We start from the raw sequence: 25258 nt of genomic DNA, 5'->3' as shown, positions 1-25258 counted from the left end.
GCCACGAGGTCACAGATTCACTCCCCTAAATGTCCGTTGCTTCTTTGAGCGAACGTCTAAGCCCTGTTTGGATGGATTAAACGAAGAGAACGAATTCCTTGTATGTGTGACTACTTCATGCTTCAACATCAGCCTCCCTTCTTAAGGTATGTTCATCAAGCACAGCTGCACTATTAACAAAATGTCTCACCCTCAGTGTAAGGAGTCGGGTCTCCGATTCTGCCAGCGACGTCTTCAGCAGGCTTGATGACGTCAATTTCCAAAATGATTACCACTCGCCTGTAAAGAGAAATCTCCATGAACAACAGGAAGCAGCATCGTGTGTAGATTTTTTCTTTTTTATATTTATTAGAGTCGTCTGAATGATTCCAAGATGTCTATGAAAATTAAGAAAGAAGATAACGCATACCGTCCATCCTTCAGTATGTTGGTCACATGCCTCTTCAGCACACAGATGCAGTTTGGAGCCAGCAGGTTCTCCTCGGCCATGCAGTTCAGCTGGGTGGAGAGCATGAAGGCTGCAAAGGCGTAAACAGGTGAGAGAAGAACGTGTTTTTGTTTGTTTTTTAAATATTTTATTTATATATTTAATGTTTAACAAACACAAATACACCATTGTACCATTTTTAGTTGGAGGATGGGTTAGAACTTAAAGACCTTAAAGTATAACAGTGTATGAATCTGGTGAAATAACCCAGTCATGGATTTTTAAAGAGGCACCTGAAAATATCTGTCCAGAATTTAGTGTCTACAAGAAGTAACAAAGACATTCGGAAATAAAGATGCCAATGAAGGAGAAACATTTTCAAGGAAACTCAAACAAGTTGAATGGTCTTTGTATGTCATAACTTTGATAAGGAGAACCGAGGTACAGGAAAAAGCAGTGCTGCAGTGTTTAGAGTTTGTCAATCCAAACTGCATCTTCATTAGCCCCATTTTTTATTTCGGTTAATTTACACTAACTTACATGATAGAGTATGACGTCCGTCACTCATCATCACCCGAAATCGAGCGGGACCATTTCCTCCATCGATCTTGCGAATGTTCTGAAAGGTGATAAAAGTTAAAGGGTTAAATATTTAGGTTTTTTATAAAAACTCAAATTCCGCCCGTGACTTTGGATCCTAAAGCCACCATCATTTTTGTTTAGTTTTAGAGTTTGCTGCATTGTCTCTTTCTGTTGCAAATAAACTACAAAAAACAGTCAGGATTTCTCTCCAGGAGTTCCCCTCGCCGGTAAATGCAAAGTAAAACTTGTACATCAACATGTGAAACGTAGTTTCAGAAACTCTTCCTTACTGCATGTGATTCATACCCATGTTATGGTTGGTTAAAATAATTGTGAGACAAGAAAGAGAAGATCTGCAGCTTATTGTACATGTCAAACGTGGTCGAATAAGTAGCTGTATTGTGGTTACAAAACATTAATTAAGAAATTTAGTTTTTTCTTTGTTGTTAAAAAAAAAATACTCACCACCAGCTGAAGGACTGCGTCATTACCACCAGCTCCCTTTGACAGAGCCTATGAACACAAACGGGTTTATTATCTTAACTTACTAAAAAATAAATAAATAAATCCTATATTTGACACCGTTTTTAATCAGAGTGATGTTGTCCCAAAGCCAACTTCTACCTAACTCGGAGCTCATTTTTAGCCTTTGCTGACACGGCGTTTTATTGACACACTACTTAAAAGACACAAACGTTACCAAATGCTAATCAGACATTAAGCTGCCACTGACAAACAGTAGCTTTGGTCTGAACTTTACACTGAATGCAAACGACATGCAAACGAACAACCTCCAGGGAGCCACTAAACAAAGACAGGACACGTAGGGATAAACGGCACCACTCATATGTAGCATGTATTTGGTTTTCAAAACGTATTTTATATTATTTCTTACACTCCAAACCTTACCTCTATCGCGCCTTCTGATAGCTTCGTCATGGTTGTAGAGAAGTAACGTAGCAACACACACAAAAAAAGACAACTTTACCGAAATCTGTGTCTTAACTAAGAGCTCTGTGCCTCTAACTCTTGACAGTAGTCAGAGAACCGCGTCTGTGGCGCCAACAGCTTGGACAAACGCGCGAAGTGTGTGATTTGCCGCGTCAGTTTCCGTTTCCGGTCCCAGACCTGAGTTCAGTTTGAGGCGCCGTCAGCGCCGTAACCCTGCGGTATACGACCTCATCACAGAACTGACCCGAGACCAGCTGCGTCAACGCGTCAGCACCACGCAGCGGGTGACGTCAGACGCTTTCTAGGATGCGTTCACTGACATGTGACAATAAAAGGCTCAAAGATCAACTTTTTTATTGTTTTATTGTTATCGTATTGAGAGAAAAAAAAAATACACCGATCAGGTATAACATTAAGACTACCGACAAGAGAATTAAATAACATTGACCAGCTTGTGACAATTCAATGTTTTGCTGGGAAACTTTTGGACTTGGCAATTGTGTAGATCTACATGTACCACTCATCCATACCAGACCAGGCATCCCCACCTCATAAAAATGACACAGGGACACACGCACACAAAACGGTTTATGAGCAACTAAAAAAAAAATATAAAGAACAGCACAAGGTGTTGACCTGGCTTTCAAATTCACTAGAACCCAAGCTAAACAAGTACCTGTGGGGTGCACTGGAACAAATCTGATCCTCAGAGGACACCCTCAGAAGGCCTTTGTTCATTCTCTGACAAGTCACAACTGTTTTGGAGGCACAATGGAGACCTACAGAATATTAGATCATAATGTTTTGTCTGATCTGTGCATACAAACCACTTTTTTGTTGAGCAAATGAGCAAAATGCATCTGCTAACGCTAACGTGAAAACAGTCCAAATCCTCTGGAGAGGGGTCAACTAACCCTGAAGAGACAGAGAGAAGGAGGCTGCATATCAACGATTTGCTGGTGAATTTAACTGTCTAAAGTCATTAGACCTTTAGCGGCTATATACTGAAAAGGCTTAAGAGATATACCACTTTTTATACCCGGGCTACATTATATTATCTTATAACACGCTGCGAAGTACTATTAAATCCAATTTGATGCTATAAGCTTCAGTCATCCTGCAGAAAAGCCTCTGTGGCTTCCTTTGCGTGACAAGCTACAATGTACAGTATATTCAGGTCAAGAATATAGATTTCATTGTTGTAAAGCATTACTTTCTATTGCGTTTTTATGTGTGACGCCATCGACTAGTTGACGTCAATTTTCGACTTTCACCACATATTAGTAGCCTTTAAAAAATCCAAAGTTGTTCAGCACCTAACACGTAATAGGTATAATATCCATAAAAGTATATACGAACACCTAATGCTCTTTATTTTATTTTTATTGCATCCAGTCAGAACTAAGATCACTTCTGCTTTGTAACAAATACGAAGAGAAAAGTAACGATGAGACAGGAAATCTACCATACCTACATACAAAATAAAAGAACTAAGTCAGTGTGGTTGTTGAGAGATGTGAGATCATCTATTTTATCTTATATATATATATATATATATCAGAAAGCTTATGAATGACATGAAATTTTACTTCTCATTCACCTGCTCATCAACAGCGTTGATGAACAGGAGGAGCACGTTGGGTGGCGAGGTCGACAGGAAGTCAGTCATCTTTCCCTGCGTCTCATTCTCCAGTCAAAGGGCCTTACCATAAAATGTATACTCATGGCATGTGATTCAAATCAATTCAGTTTATTAACTAGTTAGACGGCACATTCACCAACATACACACAGATGCAGTCACGCTCAAATGGCATTGGAACGGATTAGTCTGGATTTACGTGTTGACACTGTGGAAAATGTATTTCATCAAATGTAGGATATCAACATCAAGAACTATGCCTATGAACACCTGTTTGCGTAATTAGTCGTATTTTTGAAATTCCGAAAACCAGGATGTGTCATCTAATGCAGCGCAATTATTTAAACGAGATGTTCACATGTTAAAGGGGACTCAGAGTTCCTCGCTGTGTTCAGTTGATAATGAAGCAAACAAAACACACATATTTTCATCCTGTATACACTTAGTCTGTATGATCACACATGCATTGGTCTGGGTTTCCCTGGAAGAGCTGCACAGGATATAAGTCCCTACTTAGGCGGGCCTCCATAAGTGCCCATGTGATTCTTGTCAAGTGGGAATCCCCCTTTATCTTTGTTTCCAGATTCTCTTCTTTCCATGATGGGAGCTCCGGGGCTAGGGTTGTTGATGACTCCCATGAAGACCGGTACTTGTGTCGTATCATCCATAAGGGCGAAGAAGAAGGGTTGGCTGAGGTGGAAAACAGGATTGGATGCCCTCGAGATGACCACGGTAGTGGCTGCAGCAGCCTCTGCTCCCTCCTCATTTAGCTCAATTCCGGACTTGTGCATCACACTGGACACCACCAGGGGGCCATCCGCAATCTGAGCCAAGTTGGGACGGGAAAATATCTTTCCGAGGCCTTCCACAGATCAGAAAGGACAGTGTTAATTGGTCTTTCCTTGTTTTGCTTATTTGTGCACAGTTTCCACCAATAAATAAGATTAAAAATAACCTTAGTAAAAATAACCATAAAATAACGAGGTCTTACCTAATTTGGTGAGAACATCCTCTAACTCCAGAGCATACTCCATTTTGAATTTGGGGACTTTAACTTGAACGGCCTGTTCTTTCGGCAGACGTGCATACAAGTCAGAGATATTGAGATTTTCAGAAAGTGACGACACGTTCACCTGCCCGGAAAAGGGCATGACCACCAGCAAACTCATTCGCTTCAGGAATGGGAAACTTGCCACCTACACGACGAAAGGAAACCATGTTATAGTATAACTGAGGTTTTGCCAGGAAAGTAAGTTTCTTCTTTCCAAACCACACGTTTTTAATTCTAAAGCTCTATTTTACCCGAGCATCCAGTTCGTAATCGTTAAATGAACTCAGCGGATGTTTGGCGTCTTCCATCACTTCCACATCAACCATGTGATTGTCGTCAAGATAGAAAACACCTCTGGTGGTGAAGCGTGGGTCAAATCGAGCTTTCCATTCTCCTGCGAACGCACGATTGGAACACAGAGTCAGAAATTTCAAGATTTCCAGTGGGTTCGCATTCAAAGCAAACACAGCATCTCAGAAAGTACGTGAATGACATGAAATCTCACTTCTCATTCACCTTTGAAGTGGACGGCATTGATGAGCATGAGCAGCACGTTGGGCGGCAGACTGGACAGGAAGTCAGTCATCTTTCCCTGCGTCTCATTCTCCACCCAGTCGTTAATCTGCTGCAGACTCTCCAATAAAGCTGGTTCTGAGTCATATAACCGCCGAGACTCATTGACAAACTGTTGTTTTACCTCAATCTCTAAAACACACCAACACACACTTTGGGTCAGCATACAAGAGTTAAAAGTAGATAGAAAGAAAAATATAACAGCGTTGCCGAAAGTAAGAGCTGTGCAGTCTCCACAAGTGATTTGTCAACGGTTAACGTAACATTCAAGAAGTAACCTGGGCTCAGAAAGATGCGTGTGGCAAGATGTAGATCCCTGTTTCTGAGGTGCACCAACACATTACGCAGGGCCTGGTGGTAGCAAGGGAGGGTGTTTTCGTGGAGATGGTGCATCAGCAGCTCCTCTGTCTCGTTTACTGCACCTGCAAAGAAGATGGGCGCAGTAATTGGCTGAGAGAGAGCTGTAAACTGGGGCACATTGCTGACACAATTAATCAGATGCGGTAATTACATACAGAGCGATGTAGACGACAACAACCTGCAGCGACGGTAAAGTGTGTCATGAGGGGCTGAAGCAGGACGTACCTAGAGCCAGCTGGGAGAGGGCTAGTGATATGCTTAAAGGAGATATTATAATATTCGGTTTGTCCGGCGTTGTCTCCAGGTTCTGCAGGAGCTGCACACCTAGTTTCTGAATGGCAGAAGCACTGGCCTCCCAGGACTTTGGGCTTCGGCCGACAGAACGGCAGCCCCCGACTTCTTCCTCATCTGATGTTGGGATTTCGGGTGTTTCTGTAGGTTCCGGTTCGCTGCTGCTTTCTCCCGTCTGTGGGCAGAAAATGTCAAGTACGAGGTTTATTTCGACAACCAGAACCCCGCTATGACGCAAAGAACAGAATAAGCTCAAACCTCTCTGGGGTGACTGGGCAACAGAGGAATTAAAGGGATTGACTCATCTTCAGCCACCTCAGCATTCTGTTGAGCAGAAAGACAGCATGTAAGAGAATCAGCACGGAACATAACGTATGATCTCTTAAAGGTGATTTATTAATATGAGTGGTTTACAGTGGCTCCTTGGCTGCAGAGACAGATCAACAGGAGTGTCAGGCAGAGGTCCATGTCCTTAAAACTGTAAAAGAGAAAATGCGTTTGTGTATCCTGCTTTTTTTTTGTTTTTTTCTTTTGTTTTTTCTGATCTGAAATGAGAAATATACCTTTCTGGCTCAAAACAGTGATGCAATGAATCAATCAATACTGAATTCGACGTACTCACTTCTCCAGCTAGTAGTCACATACCAGCTCAAGGAAAATGAGAAAACATCTCATTGACACCTTTATTTTTATTCTTTTGTGGTACTGTGTGCAGATGTTTCACTCTACTTTCGAAATCTAGATCATCTAAAGATGTGCCTTAAACATGAGACACTACGGCACTGTAGACTGCACACAACGACTCCTAAAATAAAACTGCAAAGTGTGTTTTTCTTTGTTTTTTGTTTTTTTTTAGCAGTTATCCAGGCTACTGGAGCACATTATAATACAGCAGATTTCCTTTTTATGGAACAGAAAACCAATTTGTCTCGGCAGAAGCAATTTCGTCAAACAGCATTTTGCTGTTATTTATAGACCTCCTGTATTAAAATCATCAAATGTCGAAATGCATTAATAAAATGAAAAATATCTTAATTAGTGTGGGAGCCTTGCTTCTGAAGCAGACCTTACATAAACACAAAAAAAAATCCATCCGTGACAAACATTTAACACATTCTACTCAGTCTTAAAACTATTTAAATGCCCATAAGTAACCCAGTAACCGGTTTATTAAAAGATACCTGACCTTACCTTATACTTAAAATAGAAAATAAACCTCCTGGCTTGTCCAAAAAAGGAGCGACTAAGTACTGTGGGAAGCAGTAATCCAGAGAGTAAAAGATTGGCACTCGCTCAGCAAACAGTTAAATATCAACCTCCATTGATCGGGGCCTCATTTAAGCCACTATTTGTTTGTAAATGCAGCTACTGAGACTCCTCCAGGGTTAAATATTGAAGACACACGCAGCGTGTCTATAGGGGGGACACATGACACAACTCAAGTTTTTGACAGGAAACATGACAGATTATTTGCAAAGGTGTGGTAAATCCAATTGTGTGCGTGGGTAAACAAACGCAACTCGCCGCCTGCGATGTCACAAATTTCGCAGAAACCGCTGGATTTGACATAAAATTATCACGGTCTTGTGACGGGATCAATAGTGTTGGTTGACAAAGTTTAAGAAATAAGGGGGAACAGAGAAAGCTATCTGGCTTTTTGTGTTGGTCACATTTCACTACAAGGCAAAAACGATATCTTCAGAGATCACATGACTGCCATCAGCAAACACCAAGAGGACTTTGTTCGATCTAAACTCCGGATGATTCAGCGAAGATCGGAAGACGAGACTCAGAGCAGCGATCAATCCCGGTGATTCACAAAGAACAACTGGTACACACGAAACGAAGATGGAGGAACACATCCTTTTTTTATTAAGCCACTTGGCAAATAAGCGCTTTAACTGAAGTCTCTAAAAAATGTTGAGAGAGATCAGATGTCAGCTGTAATCAATTATCAATGAGACTTTATTTTAAAAACAAAAAAACAAAGCCGGGTATTTTACGATTGCCTCACATGTTTTGCAGAAGTGTAAAATACTCGGAAATAAATAGAACAATAAGCACTGTGTTTTACACCATTATGGTCCTAAAGTCAGAGAAGAACTTTGATTGTTGAATCCCCCTGAAAACGCTTCAGTGTGAGTTCTTTGAAAATTGCAAGGAACAAAAAAAAAAAAGAAAGAAAAATTCTCCTGTTGAGTAGGAGCAGGTTAAACCACATTTTTATTTATTTCTAACATTTGTTGGCATTTTTTTCAACACGTTCATATGCAGTTACATAGAAAGGATAAAATACAAAAAAAAAAAAAAAAACTGTTTATCTTGGCATTGACTGGTCCTATGTTAGCTTTTGAAGTCAGAAAATCGGAAAGTGGCGGGTCCGGCACACACAGTCAAAGCGGCATCTGCCGAGATAACCTCCCAGTGCTAATGTTGCCACGGGAGCTAAATCAAGAAAACCTAAACCCGGTTTAGAAAAATCCCCGAAGCAACTTCAAGTAATTTATTAGTAGATAAAAACATTCAGACTTTAAAATGTGAGTGAGAATCTAAATGTTACAATTCAGGCCGTAATTGTGCAGTAGATTAAAGGCTGTGTGCATCAGTAACTAGCTTTTGTGCGTGACAACGACTTCCGGTGTCTCCTCTCTCCGAGAAGGTACACAGAGACGGCGGTCACAACAGCGAGTGTACGATTATTGTTCAGGATGCACACACTGCAATCACTGTGACACAACTCTCATGGAACACAGAGTCAACACTAATACAAACAAAACGATTCGGTCTACAAATACTGCATAGTTTAATCAGTGCATTTGGATACGCATGTATGCTATCGTTATGAGAAATGGAAGGTGAGGTCAATGTATTTTTGGTTTTTGTTATGCATCTATTTGGAAAAGTGTAAACACTACATAACCCTTCCTGAGCATGTCTTCCAATTCATTCTTTTGAACAGAACGACCGTCCCAGTCAAAAGAATGAACGAACTTGTCAAGACGAGAGTTTTACCAATATATAATATACATCTATAAGTTCTTTTTTTTTAAAAAAAACAAACAAACTTTAATTTAAATTCAATGTGCATGATAATTCGTCAAAAAGTGTGGCACACGTTTCCTGTCCGTACGTTTCAGTGCCAGCAGCCAGACTGGTGGGACTCCTCAGACGAGGCGTCTACTTGTGCTGCCTCTTTCAGAAAACAACTTAAAGGAAGTGACCACCTTTCCCTACCAGTATACAATTGACCTCAAGCACAGAAGGGAGAGAGACGGAGAGAGCTCAGACATCTGGTGTCTTCACATATAAGACACTTATTATTTGAGGGTCCGTGGGGAGAGTATGTAACGTAGCTGGGAGCTATTGATTTACGCTAACAGCCTAATGGCGCCGTTCTCCGAGCCCAGGAGCAGGAGCCTCTTGGTGGGCAGGACCGCCAGGCTGGTCAGAGTGCCGCGGAAGTTCTCCGAGCTCAGCTTGGTGCTGCTGACGGGGCTCACGGAGATGTCGGCCATGGAGTACACCCCGATCTTGTTGGCCACCGTTCCGGTCACGATCTCCGAGCCGTAAAGGTCGAAGGCGTGGATGGGGTCCGACTGCGACCGGTACTGGCGAAGAGGCTTGTGTTCGAGATCTTTCCACACGGTCAGAGTGTAGTCACTGGAGGAGCTGATGACCAGGTTTCCCTCTGCGGCCTGGAAAACACATCAAGAGACCAGGTTACGGGCTGTTTCGATTGTTTGTCAGAGTAATTAAAAGGACTTCGCAATTATAAAACTTAAAGAAAAAATAAAAACGGGCGACTAAATATAAAACTATGAAAGGAAATTCTTGGGTGGATGGTAATTTCATGACAGAAAAATCAGCCTTCAGTCATATTTATTTATAACTTTTTCAACTCATTGTCTACAGTTATTGACTCTACAAACTTATATATTTTTATTTTCATGTATGACAAAGTGAACATAATTTCGTAGTTTTCCATTCCCCTGTTAAAAAATGAAAACAAAGACTGAAGAATGAATTTAGGGGAAGTCTGAGTGACACAAATGTACCAATAAGAACCGCGGTGCTTTTTTCTAATGAGTAACCTGTGTCCATATTTGCCTAAACTTGGGCCTTTACAACTAGAGATACAATCCTTGACCTAATTTGGGGTTAAATAAAGTTTGCGATCTGTTGACAGCAGATTTGCCGGGTACAACTTTCACCATCTCTGCGCCGCTCACTTAGTACGTCTGCATCGCTACTTTAGGATAATGTCAAAATAAAAGCCTTCATGGCGAACGGTCCTCTACATTATTTATCGCACGGTTACTAAAAGCTACAGCCGCACCGTGAAGTTGTGTCTGTGATGTGAAGCAGGAAAACAGAAACTGTCTCTACGATATGAAGCAAATACTAGAGCTACTAAATAAAAATAAGTGAATTAATTCCTTTTCATGACAATAGCAAACTCACAAACTCACAAGCTGCTTCAGAATAAGTTCAAGTAAAATAATACACCATGTAGAGAAGTCTAGGCCAGGTGTTACGTGTACGGTTCAGAGAGAAAGAGTCAACACAAGCCATTGACTTGCTGATGTCCATTGCGTGGGCTGTGACTTCTACAGCTGTGGTCAATCAGAAGTTTCCACTGTTTACCAAAAAGACTCATTGATTGGATGAAACGCCCAAACTTACACACCAGCAGCAACAGTAAATATGTATTCACCTCCTGTTACCCAGCTATCTTGTTGCCGAATACACTATTTTACAAGTATTTAATGTGGAATAAACAACAAGTAAATGGAAATAAAGTTATTAATTCCTACAATAAATGCCATTTTGTTTTTTTGCATTTAACAATGTATGAATAATCTATCCCTGTATCCTCTGTTATTTCAGAAATCAGTAGAAAAACTGTCCCTGGTGTTTAAATGTTGAAACACAAAGTTGGACAACAGCATATAGCGCAACTTCCGCATTTATGTCACACACTGAACAACCCATTTCTTCTGTAGAAAGCTTCATAGGTGGTTGGTGTCACAGGGGTTAAAGCAAGGCATCATTTTATAAATATGTGGCATATTTCATAACAAATATCAAATATTTCTGGATAGCTTTCAAGTGTGTGAACACAGACAGCCAATAAAATATTTAAGTGTTTCTCCACTGAGTTTGATATATTTTGATAATGTATTATATATATATATATATATTTTTTTTTTTTTTAGTGGTCGACCTACACTATAACAGGGGTGTCAGAATCTGGCCAAGGGATGAATCTGCAGAGCAAGTGCGAAAACTACATAGAACACCATCATTTTTCAATAAAACTGGCATCTATTCCTCATTTGTCCACAAGGAGTCGCACTGTTTTAGTAAACGTTGCAGACATAACAGTGAGACCCAAAACTAAACAGCAGATGGCAGCAAAGCGTCTGAAACTGCACTTATTTTTCTTTAGGAATTTCGAGTCATAAGTAAAATGTTTTGTAAAAGGATAATTCGTTAAATATAATAGTGTATTCTGGTCGTAGATAATGCTATAACATTATAGGTCCCTTGAAATTGTCGACACACAGGCTATGGCGACGACCTACGCAGAAACTTTGCAGAGCCTTGCTCTGCAAAAGCTCTGATTGGTCTGCTTGGTAGGAGGGCGTTTCTTTTTTAATATTTACGACTGCTTCTCCATCTCTTCAAATTTCAAATTGATTGCTCTGAGTAAATGAAACATCAGTAATGTTAACTGAGAAGACTTCGGGATACAGACATTTGTTTGACTAGCGTTTGGATGACAATCGAGCACAAAAACAAAAAAATCATCACTGTTGAAAGTGAAGCAAAAAAGTAGAAATAAAAATTAACCCGACTGGTCAAAAAGACACAGTGCCGACTAGAGTTTGGGTGGTGTCATTACAGAGCCAGTCAGACTGACGAGTGTACAAGTATGAATGTCTCTCACCAGCGTCAATGTCCCACAGTATGACAAAAGCACCTTAAGTCACCACACTTAATATTTTTAAAACTGTTTCATATTTGGACATAACCATTCTAATGCAGTTGAAGTGTGGACAGCTGAGACACTGATTTGTCCATGCAAAAACAATGAACTAAATTCACGGGTTTATTGAAAAAAATCATCTTGTACATCAAGAACGTGATCCCATATTTACTCTGATGCAGCCTTATTCAGTTACACAGATGTGTAGTAAATAAAGCTATATAAGAATACCTTCATTTGGAGGATATCTCCTTCATGAGCTGGCCAGCCTTTGAGTATCAGTCCCGTGCGAGCATCTAGCATAACGATGCAGCCGGATGAGAAACCTGCAGCCACTGTGCGTCCTGAAGGGCTCACTGCCAGGTAGCGGATGAGTCCAGCGCTCATACTGCTGTGTGCCAGGCGAAATTCATGCTGCGTGCACAGGGGAGTAAGATTAGTTAACGGGGAGAAGTGTAGAAACATTAGAAAACACAGTAATGGCGGTTAATCAGCGGGTGGTGTTTGACCTGGGTCTAGACGGAATGAGCTCGCTCAGTGAAGTTACTACCTGCAGTCCGGGTTTTCGAGGATCAATGAAGCGGAGGACAGAATCTGCGCTGCCAAACACAACGCTACACTGTGGAGCTGGCATCGTGGTGACAGCTGTAATTGGATTCTTTCCATCCACGGCTTCATACGAGCGGATGCACTTGCCTAAGGACGATAAATAAACTGCAGTCACACACACAAGTCTGCGAGCAAATGTACCTGCTCCGGATGCACTTTTATAATCATGACACTGATATTCACGAAAATGCATTGTACTTAATCTCCCGCACCTGTGTACTGGTCCCACAGGTGAACAGTACCATCACAGCTCACTACCTCCTGTGAAGCCTCTAGCTGTCCAACATAGAAGACTGACTTCCGATGTTCGTTATACGAGAGGTGCGGCTCCATCTCTTGTGTCCCGTCGCCGTGGTTATACAGAGGCCAGAGTTTCACGGTCTTGTCTTTACTACCGGAAAGGAAGCAGTCCTCCCCGGCCAACGGAGCCAAACACTTTATGGTGCCCGAGTGGCCCAAGAAACTCTGCAGTCTGATTTGGTGGAAGTGGAAATGCGGATCCTGTTGGTTGAGACCGATCTCGTACTGCCAGTAGGCCAGCCAGTTGCCCTGAAGGGAGCGGCTGCTTCGAGGGAGCTCTTGCTTCAGGGCGCTGTCCTCCGTGGAGGGGCCTGTCACCCACGAGGAAGAGACAGACGTTGTGCCAAAGGATGAAGTGGAAAACGTGGAGGCAGTGGTGATGACGGGGGCAGCGCGGCTGGAGCGCCCCCAGGAGCTGGACAAACCAAGGTTGGGGCTGCCACCGTAGTCGGTTTCTCGGGACACTTGGATCCGGTTTCCTACCAGATGGCTCCCGAATGTGCCCGACTCTGGGAGGGATTCTTCCAGTGGGGTGGAGCTGGATGAGGGTGCAGGGAAGGGGCTACCACCCACATGTCTGCCAAAGTCAGAGGATGGAGGAGGCTCAACTCTGGATGCTGCGGGGAGATTCGCCTCTGTACTCCCCTGACTCAAACTCTTCTGGTAGGACAGGACCAACTGCCACACCAGCTCATGGTTAGGAACCAGTTTCCGAATTGCTGCGTCACCTACAAGAATGACAACGGAACAGTGATTTACCACTGAGGTGTAAAACAAAATATATTTTACTTTAGAACAGAGAGTGCATCCTGCTGGAACTATAAAGGAGGGATTTGTTTTATTACAAAATGTGAGAATTGTCCTACCTATCAGGCAGCAGAAAGGGATGTAGGAGGCGTGGGCCATCTCAGCGTTGAATACAGTCTGTAGCTCTTCTAAGACCCCCACCTCATATGTTACGTTTGACTCCTGAGGTGTACAGACATCCACTACCGTGACGTCTCCCACAACTCTGCGAGGGGCGTTCTCCAGCTACAGAACAAATACATTTATACACTGTTAACCCTAATGTCAATGTCAAAGACATACCTTATTTTCCGGACTATAAGCCGCTACTTTTTTCCCACGCTTTGAACCATGCGGCTTATGCAGAGATGTGGCTTTTCTGTGGATTTTTTTTTTTTTTTTTTGCGATAAATCCTTCACAAAAACTGGCCGCATGCGAAAAGCATCATTTTCAGCCAGCTTTACCCCGGGATGACAGCGACACGGAGAGCAACACTGACATAGACACAGAAAAGGTATGTGACGAAGCTCTTCTGAGGCTGTTCAACTCCGACACTGAAGAAGATGACTTCAGTGGTTTCAGTGCCATTTTTAAAAAAAAACTTTGTGGGTCGGCTTATATTGAGGTGCGCTCTATAGTCCGGAAAATACGGTAAATGACCTGATAAAGTGAGACGAACAAATGCATAACTCTTTTTTTGTTATTTGTGTCTTATCTTCATCCATATTACAGTTTGCTATGTGTCATTTGTGTTTCATTCACCCACATGTAAAAGATCGTCAAGTTCATTTCTAAAAAGCTTAACAGTTCTCACGTATTGTTCATGTGCAGGTCTATTTCTGTAAGGACCGATCTGAGCTTCAGACTCGGGTAATGAGGATATTTTGGGCTGCACAGACGTTTTTGTCTTTGGTCATGCATACCTGGGGCTGCAGAGAATGCAACAGAGAGAAGACGGCAAAGAACCGACACAGAGTGTCAGCCATGTGCTGTTGCACCATCTCCCTCCCGATGCGCAGACAGATGAGAGCCATTAGGCTGACTGTCTTGAGACAAACCGCAATGCGCGTTTGCACCCCACTAGGGAACCTAGAGAGAACAGCAGAACAGGGAGAACCAAAAAAAGGTGATGGATAGATCTACTGTAGCATAGTTTTTCACTATTTTGTCTCAAGACAAGATGTGGAAAAAGACACTGCACTTACTAAAATACTACAAAAATAATAAAACAAGCAATATTTTACAATTACACTGTCTAACATGCTGTTAAATGTAAAATGAAAGTCATGCTTGATGATATACAGGTTTGTGTGTTATTTACCCCATACGGGGGGTAGTAAGCAGGTCCAATAGTGGCAGAAGCACATCCTGATTAATCTTCATGAGCATGTCCATTAGAGTGGTATCAGAGAGAAAAACGATGATCTTCTGCGTAAGCGCCACAGCTCCGAGCAAACTTGCTTCCTTACGTGTGTTAAGACGCTGTGAAGACGGTGGAGACACCTGGAAAAAAAATGCAGGTTTGTGAACTTCAAAGCGTAACTTTCTACGGTTATTATGTCATTTGCTTGAAAACCAGCTGTATACTGCAAATGCAGAAATGCATGTGTGTCTTTCTTTTTTCGTCTTACCAGATATCCTATATAAGGCAAGTACTGGTAGGTGAGCACAGGCTCTCCATAAAGCTGAGCTATGTAGATGAGACAGTCCAACACAGGTCCTGCTGTGTGGTCACCCACCACCGGTTTCTTCTCATACACGTTACCCATCGCTACGCTCTCCAGACTGCTCTCATCAGATGCAGGTGCCACAAACTGATGGTTTTCAGGTCCTACAGGTAGAGAATGTGATAAGGGTGGAGAAAGAAGCATTAGCACATGATACTGGTGGAAAAACTAAACCTCCAAAGCATGGTTTAGTTCATAGTAAATGAGTCAGAAATGTACCCACCAATGTAACAATTTGTGAGCAAACGCAGCAAATTCCTGGCTATGTATCGAGACGTCACTGTTGGTCCAAGTTTGGCTGATAGCCATCGAACTGTTTTGCAGACAGTATCTGTGTGCAGAAACACAACATAAAAACTTGACATTATCTGTTAATATATATAAAAAAACATGTTTTACCAAGGCCTCCATATTTACTCACCTAGAAGAATCTTCTGCTCCTTCTCTTCAGACTCTCCAGATGGATCTTCGTCATCATCCTCCTCCTCCCGACCTTCCCCTTTCTCCGTCTCTTCCAGTGTCATTCCATTTATACATTCGCCCTCTAAAGTGGCGACCGTGGTCCCAGAATCTTCAGTGCAACCAGAGAGAGTGAGCTCAAGGTTGTGGACGGCTGATTCATCTGTCCCCTCTTTACCCTCAGTCTCAGTCACCTCTTCTTCTTCCAACTCTCCCCCCTCCTCTCCCTCACTGGCATGTTTGAGGTCCTGGCTGCTGTCAGCCGATTTTAGACTGGCCCGATCGCGCATCGAGTCATCTCCCAGAGAGAGTTCACTCGTGCTGCTTTTGTCGCTTAGTTTCCCCACACTTAGCGACTCCTGGTCTTGATCCTTGGCGGCAGAGTTCTGGCTTGGCTGTTTCCCAGCAGTGGCCCCTGCTCCACTGTTGACATAGAAGCCATTCTGGAAGTCCTCCGTCTCTGAGAGAAACACTTGGTCATTGAGACTGATGCCAGATGAGTAGTCAACCAGCCCGGCGTCTGCCACTCCGCCAACTCCACCACTGGCCCCACTGCCACCACCCATGTTGCTGCCAACAGAACCAGACGGTGGTCGCACTTCGCCACACTGAAAGTCCTCTTCCTCCTCCTCTGCTAGATTACACATGCCAGTCCTCAGCCCTTTACAAGCCTGTCCACTAGAGCCCGAGATGCTGCTTTCAAAGCCAGTGAGCACCTGCAGCACGTGGGGGAGTAGGCTGGACAGAAACGCCTGCAGGCCGAGCCTCACAACGAGTTGCAGAATGAAACAGTCGGTGTAGAGATAGAAACGTCCTCGGAGGAAGTGGGGGTTTTCATAAACACTCACCAGTGGCTTCAGTAAGTATTTGATTGCATTTCTGGGACCCAGTACTCTGGAGATGGGCTCAAAAAGGTACCAGGCTGCATATACAGCCGTGGATTCCTCGAGCATGAGGGCCAGAATGAAGGGCAAGAGAATCTCAAGACCCTCCGCTGTGATATTATTTCGCAACAGTGCCTCAAGCTGCTGCCACAGGTGAAAGACCACATCTCTTCCTTGAAGACTGCACAGAGAGCCCATCTTAGCATGGTACAAAAAGATAAAACGATGAAGTGCTGCAAAATAGGAAGGGAAGGGAAACGGGGTTATGATGGAGTTCAATAATTGGTTGGGGTTTGGAGGCGGGAGGCCATCAAAGATGGGCTTATATTTGAAAAGGAGTGGTTTTGGGCAATCTTGTGATTTTGCTTCTTCAGATGGATTCTCTATTAGCAACAGTGTCTCGAGAGCATGATGCAAACACAGTGGCACATCACGGAGGTTGGCAGAGCATAGCTTCATAACCGCTTGGAAACGCCGTCTGAGGGGGGCGCCTGGTTTCACTCCTCTCAGTTTAGGGGAGCAGAATATCTCAGCAATGAGAACTCCAAGGGCCTGCATGTCTCTTTGGTAGAGCTGCGTAAGAGATGGTATAGATTCAGTTATCAGGCCCTCTCTCATACAGTCACTAGACGCTGCAGGATGCAAAACTTCAGCTTGAAGACTCTTCACCAGGAAGTTGTTCAATTTCTCCAGCTCTTCCAAAGGCTGCAATGGGTTGAAGCCTTCAGGGAGATTAATCTTAACTTCCTCTGTGCTACTGACCGTCACACTCCCTTCCCCATGTTTTTTGTTCGTTGACCCAGTTCTTTGTAACATGGCACTTCGGAAACCAGGACCTACACCAAAATCCCCGGGGAATGAACTCGGAGACTGAGATGCAATAAGTGCAGAATGCTCTCCTCCTACTGCACTGATACTTGTCAGCGGGACAGGGCAAGGTGCAGAGCTGGTTGAGCCAGTGGATGCTAATGAGTCCAGAGCTTCTGTGCCTTGTTCAAGCTCTTCGTCTCTGTCCACCATGGTCCAGCTACTGGACTCACATCCAGTGGACTCTGGCACCATTCCATCCACAGTGTCAGCGACAGTGTTCATCGGAGGGATGTGTAGAGAAGGCACATTTAGAGCAGCAAGGCCAAGGAAAGGAGGTTCTGCTGGGGCATACAGGGAGGGAGATAAGCGGGGTGGGTGGGGTTGGTCAAACAACTGAACTACACCATATGTAGTGAGATTGGTGTGGTTGTCCACAAGGTGCAGGCACACATTCTTGGCCTTGACAGCCTCTTTACCCGACAGCTTATAGCCAAATGTGAGATCTATCCAATGATGCAAATACTGGGACACCTCTCTGCTCTCCAGAAGGCGCCGATGAACCTCAATAAACTCTTCACAGGATTTACACCAGGAAGGCACATCGAGGTCAGGCATGTCAGGGTGGATTGATCGGAAAATGGAAGGATCTGTGTAGAACTCTGGAATGCATTCATCAGGGGTCCAGCTCTGCATGCGCTCCATACTGGCCGGATACTCATTGGGTTCCCACTGGGATCTCACATGGCTGCACAGCACTGACTTGGGAGTCTGCCGGGCTTTGTAGACATAATAGGTAATGTCTGATAGCACATCGGATATGTGATGAGGTACGTGGAGGTGGTCAGGCTGTCCACCACTTCCAGCACTTCCAAAGCCGCCAAGGTCTCCACCTACGCCGCCTCCACCAACCCCATTACCCACTGCAGCTGCCAAAGCCTCTTTGGTCATCTCATACGTAAAGTCCAGCTGCTTATCTCCCTTATTGAGCCTGAACTTTGACCTCCTGAGGTCTCGAAATTTCCCAAATGGCACAGTGAAATCCACCACCCAAGGCAGAACTGGGTGATAATTAGGGTCTCCTTCTCGCCGTCCAGCTAACCTGTTCAGTTCCATCAAATAGCGAAAGTTGCTCACTCGTCCATGGACCCAGTCCAGGACCAGTCTCTTCAGCTCATCAAAGCAGTCTTTGCAAAGTCTCTTGTTCTCTTGGCTCACGTTTGAACTTTTTGGCTCTTGTCTGCCCGTGACATCACTGTCTGCCTCCCCTTCTGCACCCAGCTCTTCATAATGGGTCAGGTTGAGCCTGAGACGGCTACAGAGCTGCTCGTCTACTGCTATGTCCTGAAGAGACAGCTCTCCACAAGACAGACCTGCTGCATGACAGGCCTCCAGAGCTTTTAGTAACTGGTAGAGAATGAACAACACTTTGGCCTGGCTGTTAGCAAGCTTGGCGGGGCTGAAGGAGACAATATCATGGAGCGAATACTGAGTGTAAGGTAGAATCACATATAGCATTTCTGCTGTCTCCAGCAGACATTCTGCTGACAAAACATTGGGACACGCATGGTCTGACTGAGACTTGGAAAAGCAAGATGAACTAGATGGAAAAGAGTTTTCTTTCTCCTTCTCTCTGGCTGGAGAAAGGGATGGCGACACTCTGTCAGATGAGATAAATGTGGAATTGAAGAGCTTCTGTAGTGCATGGCGCACTGCATCCACGGCTGCAACATGCATTTGCTCGCTGGCTCCTGCATATGTCCGCACAAATTTATGATGAGCTTCATGCCATAAATTCCTGAATGAAAAGGGGAAAGAAAGACAAATATTACTGTTTCACTCAGAAACTGCATTTTTGTCCTGTATTTATTTATTTTTACACTCAAAAGTACAGGTATACTTAAACTGACTGCAAATAAGACATTATTTATTACTACTTTATATTTGTTTTTATGTGATGAAGGTACTGGAATTTCCCATGGGACTGTTTATTTATATAATCTGGAACGGAGAATGATATATCCTATCCTGACTGTAACAGGTCAAGCGAATACCTGAACACATATTAGAAGATCATTTAAATACAAAACTAACATGTTTAAATTAATTTAAAGTGCAGCTCCCGGTAACATAATTAGTGCTGCACCAAACAAGTACTTGATTACCTATTTAATTAATTATTACTCTAAAACAAAATTTATAGGAAAGCTCATGTTTACAAACCCCAGTACAAAGTGTTCAAGTTACTTTTCAGAGGAGGAACTTTTTGGGAAACGAAAAGACTTAAAAGTAATGAGTTTTCAAAGGAATCAGTCAGCTTACCAATAATCAGTTAACGGTTTCTGAAAAATCTTTATTAAGATCTTTGGAAGCGTTGCTTGTCATCAAAGTGACAAGCAACCACAGTCACATTTTTATGTAAAATGTAAAGTAGGATAGGTACCTGACATTGTGCTGTGACACACACTGCATGGTTGTGACATAGGAGTCATGAGACAGGAATTCCATTTGTTGATGGCATGGGTCTCTGGCCAATCTGTAGCTCAGCTTGCTTTTCCTCAAACCCTGAATGCACACTCGAGTCCATCCGGGGGGCAGCTTTGCCTGAGCAGACTGAAGGTATGTGCAAATTTCTGCCTCAGTGATGCTATCATAGCGGGCGCAGCGAATGATCTTCTTCTCCCTCAGACCCATCACCCAGCGCACGGGAACAAGGGCTACGAGCTCATGTGGACGGGGCCCCGGGCCTTGCTGCCGGCGATCAACCCCCAAGTCTTTCTCAACTGAATGCATCAGCCAATCCATCGTGAGTCTCCAAGGGCTTGATCCGAGTTGCACACTTTTCTACGCTTTGTTCACCTTGGCGTCTCCCACTGAGGCTAATTTTCAGACACCCATGGAGATGGAACGGAAGTGAAAGTCATCCAGTGCAGGGCTAATCTCCTCCTTGACCTGCCCCTCTGGGGAAATCACTGAAAGGAATGAAAGGACAGTCAGATGAGTAACAACTTCCGCTTTAACATCAATAGCACTGTGTAAAGTGACTTGTTGTTTTTGACTGAGGAAAAATGTGAATGACTCCATGAGGAATGAGATGCTGGTGAATGAGCATGGGTAGTTATCCTTCTCCAAGCCCCTGAAGCTTGTGCTCAGCTCACATTACTGAACTGCCTCTGCCCCATAAACACATCTGTTCTAGTTTTCACATCAGTACAGTGAATGAAGCTGTACTTAGACACAATAGACCAGGCATTCCCAAAGTGTGAGATGAAAGTTGTAATGGTGAAAAAGAAGTTATCTTCTTCTATGCATATTCTCTGCAACTGCAAAATGTAATTTCTTATTTAATTTCATTTTCTGTTTCTATGTCTATCTGTTAATTATTATTCTGAAAAAGCCAATAAAAATACTTGAAACCAAAACAAAGCACCAAAGTCATTAAACATTAACTAACACTAGAAATACTGTACACTTCCAATAAAATATGTACTAGTTTCAGGTTGTTGTATTATATTTAATATCATCAACAACAGAGCAGAGGAAGTGAGCTAAAACACATACTGGCACCCGGCTACAGCTCCTCTCTGACCTTCAGGTCCACCACCCACTGATTTTATGGATAAGGAACATTTCAAAGGACAGACCACAACAGGTATTTTTACATGGTTTTAAATCCAGTACACTGAGTTTAAATATGGGGTGGTGTTCTGTCTACAACCCTTTTCTCTGTCTATACAAACATCATCTCTTGTAGCAGAGAAGGAATGACACTGATGAAATCCACAGAGGAAAATGGCCCTGGTGGCCCACATGACAGACATCCATGCTCTGTCCCAATACCAGGAGACAGTCCACAGTCTGGTCCAAACAGATAACTTTCTGGAGCTTAATATCTCCAAAACCAATGGACTGTGCTGTGGGGCCAGAGAGAAACCCCCATCGCCCATCAAATGTTCCAGACCCTAAGTATCCAGGGTCAGCTGGTAGAGCAGGTCAAGGCCTTTACATATGTGGGGGACAAAGGTGGACACCTGCCTGTCCTGCACACAGCACAAGGACTCAAAAAAGCACAACAGTGCCTCCACCTGCTGAGGAAACTTTCAATGTCAGCAGCAATATTTAACAGCGGTGTACAGGTTAATCATTGAATCGCCTTCAATATCTTGTCCTGGTGCAACGCTCTCACTAGCAAACATAAATCAAAACTCTCCTGTATTGTTAATCAGGCCAGCAATATAACTGGTTCACCCCAAATCCCCCTATCTTATCTGTACAGCTGCTCAGTGATGAGGGAAACCTCCCTGATCATCACTGAGGACCCCTCACACCCACTCCACCACTGCTTCGTGTTACCGCCATCAGTCAGGCACTACGAAGCACCGCTGGCCTGCAAGAACATCTACAAGAAATGTTTCATTTCCTCCACCATAACCGCTCTGGACGATTTAAAATAGGCCCTGCAGCGTGTTGCTGTTTTTGGATGCATGTCTTTTATTTTGTGTTCCAACTGCATGTTGTTTTATGCCTCTTGAGCCCTGTCAAAGGAGAGTTTCTGCCACCATTTGGAGCAGACAAGAAAGCTTGATCTATCTATCTTGTCTATCTACAGCTTTAAAAAAAAAAAAACGACTATTACTAAAATACTATTGGGGAAGTAACGTCGAAACTTGGCGCTAGCTAACAGTTAGCTTGAGGAAGAGGCTAATGCTACGATACGGAAGGAAATCAGAAAGGCATGCCATATTAATTAATATAACCGAATAAACGCTAAAACACCCGTGGGTTAGCTCAGTAAATGTAACTCCGCTGTAATTACACAACACGAAAAGCTTAGAGCTCAGTGTGCGGCTAACTCACCTCTCACCACTAGTTAGCGTTTAGCTAACGGTGCACCCCAGGTCCACGCATGATCCACGCAGCGTCTTCCACATTAACTTCGTGAAAGTGGGACCGGTTGCGGGGCGACGTGCACGCACTCCATCGTCCGTTGTTTACAGATGTGTGTGAACGGACGGACCAGAGTCGGTGTTTTTGTTCTGAGCCATGTTTCAGAAGCGACACCTCACGTGACACGAGCCTCAAGTCATGTGATTACTGCTGCAGCTGCACGAGCAACACCAAGACAGGAAGTGGTCAAGGATGATCTCCGTCAAAATGATCCGCAGATTAATACCACTGACCGTATGATTAATACCATACCTAGTAAGGTTTACACACGATTAATTTAAACTGTGGGCGATTCTAAGGTCAGACCTTTATTGGTGCTTTGATGTCAAAGAAAGAAAGAAAGAAATTGAAATAAGAAGATAAAGTAGGGCCAATAACTGCAAAAAATAAATAAATAAATACATTAAAAGTATGAAGGTCAATAAAGATAGACAACCCTGCCTAAGAGACAACCTCATTCTATTACTTGGATTCATAGACTTTTGAAAAAAAAAATCTCTCCTCATGATTCTGTGTGATCAATTTGCTTGTTATTTTAATCAAATTCTGTATTCATCACTTAAAATGTAAAAAAGAAAAAAAGAAAAACGAATATATTTTAGAACTAACAGCGTACGTCAAACTATAAATTTCTTCAATATCTGACAACAGTTACCAAAAAGGAACATTTTTGTGTAATTATTTACTTACAAATGTTTTCTCTATTGCACTTTCTGGTGTTGTCATCCCCTTGGTGCGTTTGTTGTACATTTGTGTTATTCTTTATTGTGATACTGTTGTATACACAGAAATAACGTGTCATTGTGTCATTGTTTCCTATGTACTTATTCGAGTAAACTACTTCCTCAGTGATCTACAAATACATTTGAATAAGAGCGGAAATGGTTCTGTGGTTAATAGAGAAAAAGCATGGATGGTTATCTCTCAATGCATGGTCGGCCATAATGGAAAAAGAGAGACATTAATGTGTGTTAAAATTCAGTTTAAATTAATAAATCACTTTGCAGTATTTTTGTGGTAGAGAGAGGATCAAATTACAGCCACTTTAGCAAACTACCAAATCAGACTAATGACAATGAAATGTAGCTACAATTCCACATTTTGATGCAAGTCTAATTGTCATTAAGGTCCTAGAAAATGATTTTATTTCTATAATTAATGCATGAAGCTCATAGAGTGTCTTTAGTTCTGGGCTATATAACAAGTATTTTCTGTTTATGCTGGGCTGGGTTGTTGTAAAAGTTATCTCCACAAGGTGGTACTATGTCCGCAGTTTCCAACCAGCTCCTGCTGTCCCGTGCAGACTTTGTGAAGCCGCTGTCATTTCAGAGGCTCCAAGTTTACTTCATTCGTTTATAATGTTCCGAAGGTAACCGCATAAGGACCTTTGTCTGCCACTGTTTTATTTTGAATTTACAATGCAATAACTGATAAGGGATAAGTGACTGTCAAATGTGGTAACTCTTTGTGTTTGCATAACACGGAAGTCACAAAACTCCACTCAACAGAACTTATTCTGAATGATTTGTTATGACTAAAACAACTACAGCAGTTTCTTGTTAAACATACAAGTGAAAACAGCCTACTTTATTTGGAGACTGAAAAAAAAACAGTTTAATTTATCAGAATAACGGAAATATAACAACCCTGACTTCATATTTGAACAGAAAATGTCCAATATTTATTTCAGTATTTGTATTCAAATATATTCAGTGGCTACAAATGAGTGTGAGGACACTTTAGTAGAGTCTAGTAAGCTATATGAGACCTTAAAAAACAAGAAAACATTTGAAAGATATACAAGCATGTCTCTAAATGTGCAATGGTCATCTTTTGCATTGCTGTTTCATAAGTCTTGATGTTTTGGGATGTGAGTCCTGTGCACAAGGGACATTTTACTCCTACTCACCAAACAGCGGCACCTTGAGTTTGATTTTTAGGAAGAAAGCAAAAACCACAGACACAATTAATAAATAAAAATGTGCAAAAATATGGCAATTATTTTCCAAAACTCAACAGATTGACCATGCAGATGATAATAATTGTTGCATGTCTTGTGGAATTGTCCACATGCACGACCACTCTGGGCTGGAGACTCACAATTACAGGGACACAAATTAAAAGCTTCTCTCATCCTTGCATACCGCCAATGCAACATAATTACTGTCAGCACTTTCACAGCAACGATGCAGCCAAAGAACATGACATTCCTTGGCTCCGCATATCATGTTCCTCTCTTAGTTCTGTTCTTAGTAGTTTTATGGTACTGCTAGCCAGAATGTGTTTTATGTTCAAAAGGCACAGTGTTTGTTGTGGTTTATGGCATTCACTGCAAAAGTCCTGAACTTACAGTGTATGAAAAAGGAGCAGACGTGAAGCATAGCGTCTATTTAACTTAACTGAAATAAATAAATGCTATTCGTTCTTTTGTGTTGTGTGTGTCATAAAGCGATTGTTATATGGTTCGCGTAGGGTGAGGAAACATCCTGATGCGACCTTTGATATCCTTCTAACGATTGATTCTAACAATATTAATTCAGGTTAAGCAGAAAGCAGATATTTTTAATAAATATGAAGACGTTGTTTTCACAGGAACATTAAGGGAGGGGAAAACTTGGCTAGGCTGTTTCACTTCTATTCTGCTCACGCGGTTGGATAGCAAAATTGATTGCAAGCCTTTTGGTCCAGAGAGTGTGATCGTGAACCCATTTATAACGTGTTTCATCCTCATATAAAAAAGCACTTCTGACACAGAAAAGCAACTTTTTCTTTTCTTTTTCTGTCGAGAAAGCTCACTGAAAGCCATCTCATCCTCCGACTAGTGTATAGTTTGAGTTGGAGAAAAGACCACAGTGTTAAAGCCTTCCCAAAATA

The 25258-nt window shown here is 42.6% G+C and overlaps 3 protein-coding genes across 3 annotated transcripts in view; all 3 read right to left on the bottom strand.

Moving 5' to 3' along the window:
• The window catches only part of rpa1 (replication protein A1), a 29456-nt gene extending 27370 nt beyond the window's left edge, over window positions 1-2086 (bottom strand). Inside the window, exons 1-5 of the mRNA XM_047595032.1 lie at window positions 1919-2086; window positions 1475-1522; window positions 968-1046; window positions 410-518; window positions 191-279 (exon numbers count right to left, since the gene is read on the bottom strand). Coding sequence (XP_047450988.1) covers window positions 191-279; window positions 410-518; window positions 968-1046; window positions 1475-1522; window positions 1919-1948 — 355 coding nt within the window. The 5' untranslated portion in view covers window positions 1949-2086. The remainder of the gene's footprint in view (window positions 1-190; window positions 280-409; window positions 519-967; window positions 1047-1474; window positions 1523-1918) is intronic.
• Window positions 2087-3689: 1603 nt separating this feature from the next.
• Window positions 3690-7236, bottom strand: serpinf2b (serpin peptidase inhibitor, clade F (alpha-2 antiplasmin, pigment epithelium derived factor), member 2b). Its single transcript, XM_047593225.1, has 9 exons — window positions 7067-7236; window positions 6290-6353; window positions 6134-6199; window positions 5810-6050; window positions 5503-5646; window positions 5168-5356; window positions 4903-5045; window positions 4592-4796; window positions 3690-4462 (listed from the first exon to the last, which is right to left on the bottom strand). The coding sequence occupies exons 2-9, from the start codon at window positions 6341-6343 to the stop codon at window positions 4110-4112; spliced, it is 1395 nt and encodes a 464-aa protein (XP_047449181.1). The 5' UTR covers window positions 6344-6353; window positions 7067-7236; the 3' UTR covers window positions 3690-4109.
• A 488-nt stretch (window positions 7237-7724) lies between these two features.
• On the bottom strand, window positions 7725-22524 carry wdr81 (WD repeat domain 81). Its single transcript, XM_047594749.1, has 12 exons — window positions 22295-22524; window positions 19881-20409; window positions 15709-19235; window positions 15511-15618; window positions 15192-15391; window positions 14882-15063; window positions 14484-14649; window positions 13640-13805; window positions 12686-13501; window positions 12415-12560; window positions 12096-12278; window positions 7725-9570 (listed from the first exon to the last, which is right to left on the bottom strand). Exons 2-12 carry the CDS (start codon window positions 20240-20242, stop codon window positions 9244-9246), a joined length of 6183 nt encoding a protein of 2060 aa, XP_047450705.1. The 5' UTR covers window positions 20243-20409; window positions 22295-22524; the 3' UTR covers window positions 7725-9243.
• Window positions 22525-25258: the final 2734 nt, after the last annotated feature.

This window comes from Mugil cephalus, chromosome 9 (assembly GCF_022458985.1).
Source record: "Mugil cephalus isolate CIBA_MC_2020 chromosome 9, CIBA_Mcephalus_1.1, whole genome shotgun sequence".
In the NCBI taxonomy this organism is placed as follows: Eukaryota; Metazoa; Chordata; class Actinopteri; order Mugiliformes; family Mugilidae; genus Mugil; species Mugil cephalus.
This window is presented reverse-complemented; position numbering and strand designations above follow the sequence as displayed.

What these genes read in the sequence shown, in the direction of transcription:
- wdr81 (XM_047594749.1), bottom strand. Translation starts at nt 20,242, where the DNA reads ATGGATTGGCTGATGCATTCAGTTGAGAAAGACTTGGGGGTTGATCGC. An exon ending in GTGTCACAGCACAATGTCAG is followed by an intron (nt 19,236 to 19,880) that starts GTACCTATCCTA and finishes CTTTTCATTCAG; the next exon opens with GAATTTATGGCATGAAGCTC. An exon ending in TGCCTTATATAGGATATCTG is followed by an intron (nt 15,064 to 15,191) that starts GTAAGACGAAAA and finishes TTTTTTTTCCAG; the next exon opens with GTGTCTCCACCGTCTTCACA.
- serpinf2b (XM_047593225.1), bottom strand. Translation starts at nt 6,343, where the DNA reads ATGGACCTCTGCCTGACACTCCTGTTGATCTGTCTCTGCAGCCAAGGA. An exon ending in ATTACGAACTGGATGCTCGG is followed by an intron (nt 4,797 to 4,902) that starts GTAAAATAGAGC and finishes TTCGTCGTGTAG; the next exon opens with GTGGCAAGTTTCCCATTCCT. An exon ending in GGATGTTCTCACCAAATTAG is followed by an intron (nt 4,463 to 4,591) that starts GTAAGACCTCGT and finishes GATCTGTGGAAG; the next exon opens with GCCTCGGAAAGATATTTTCC.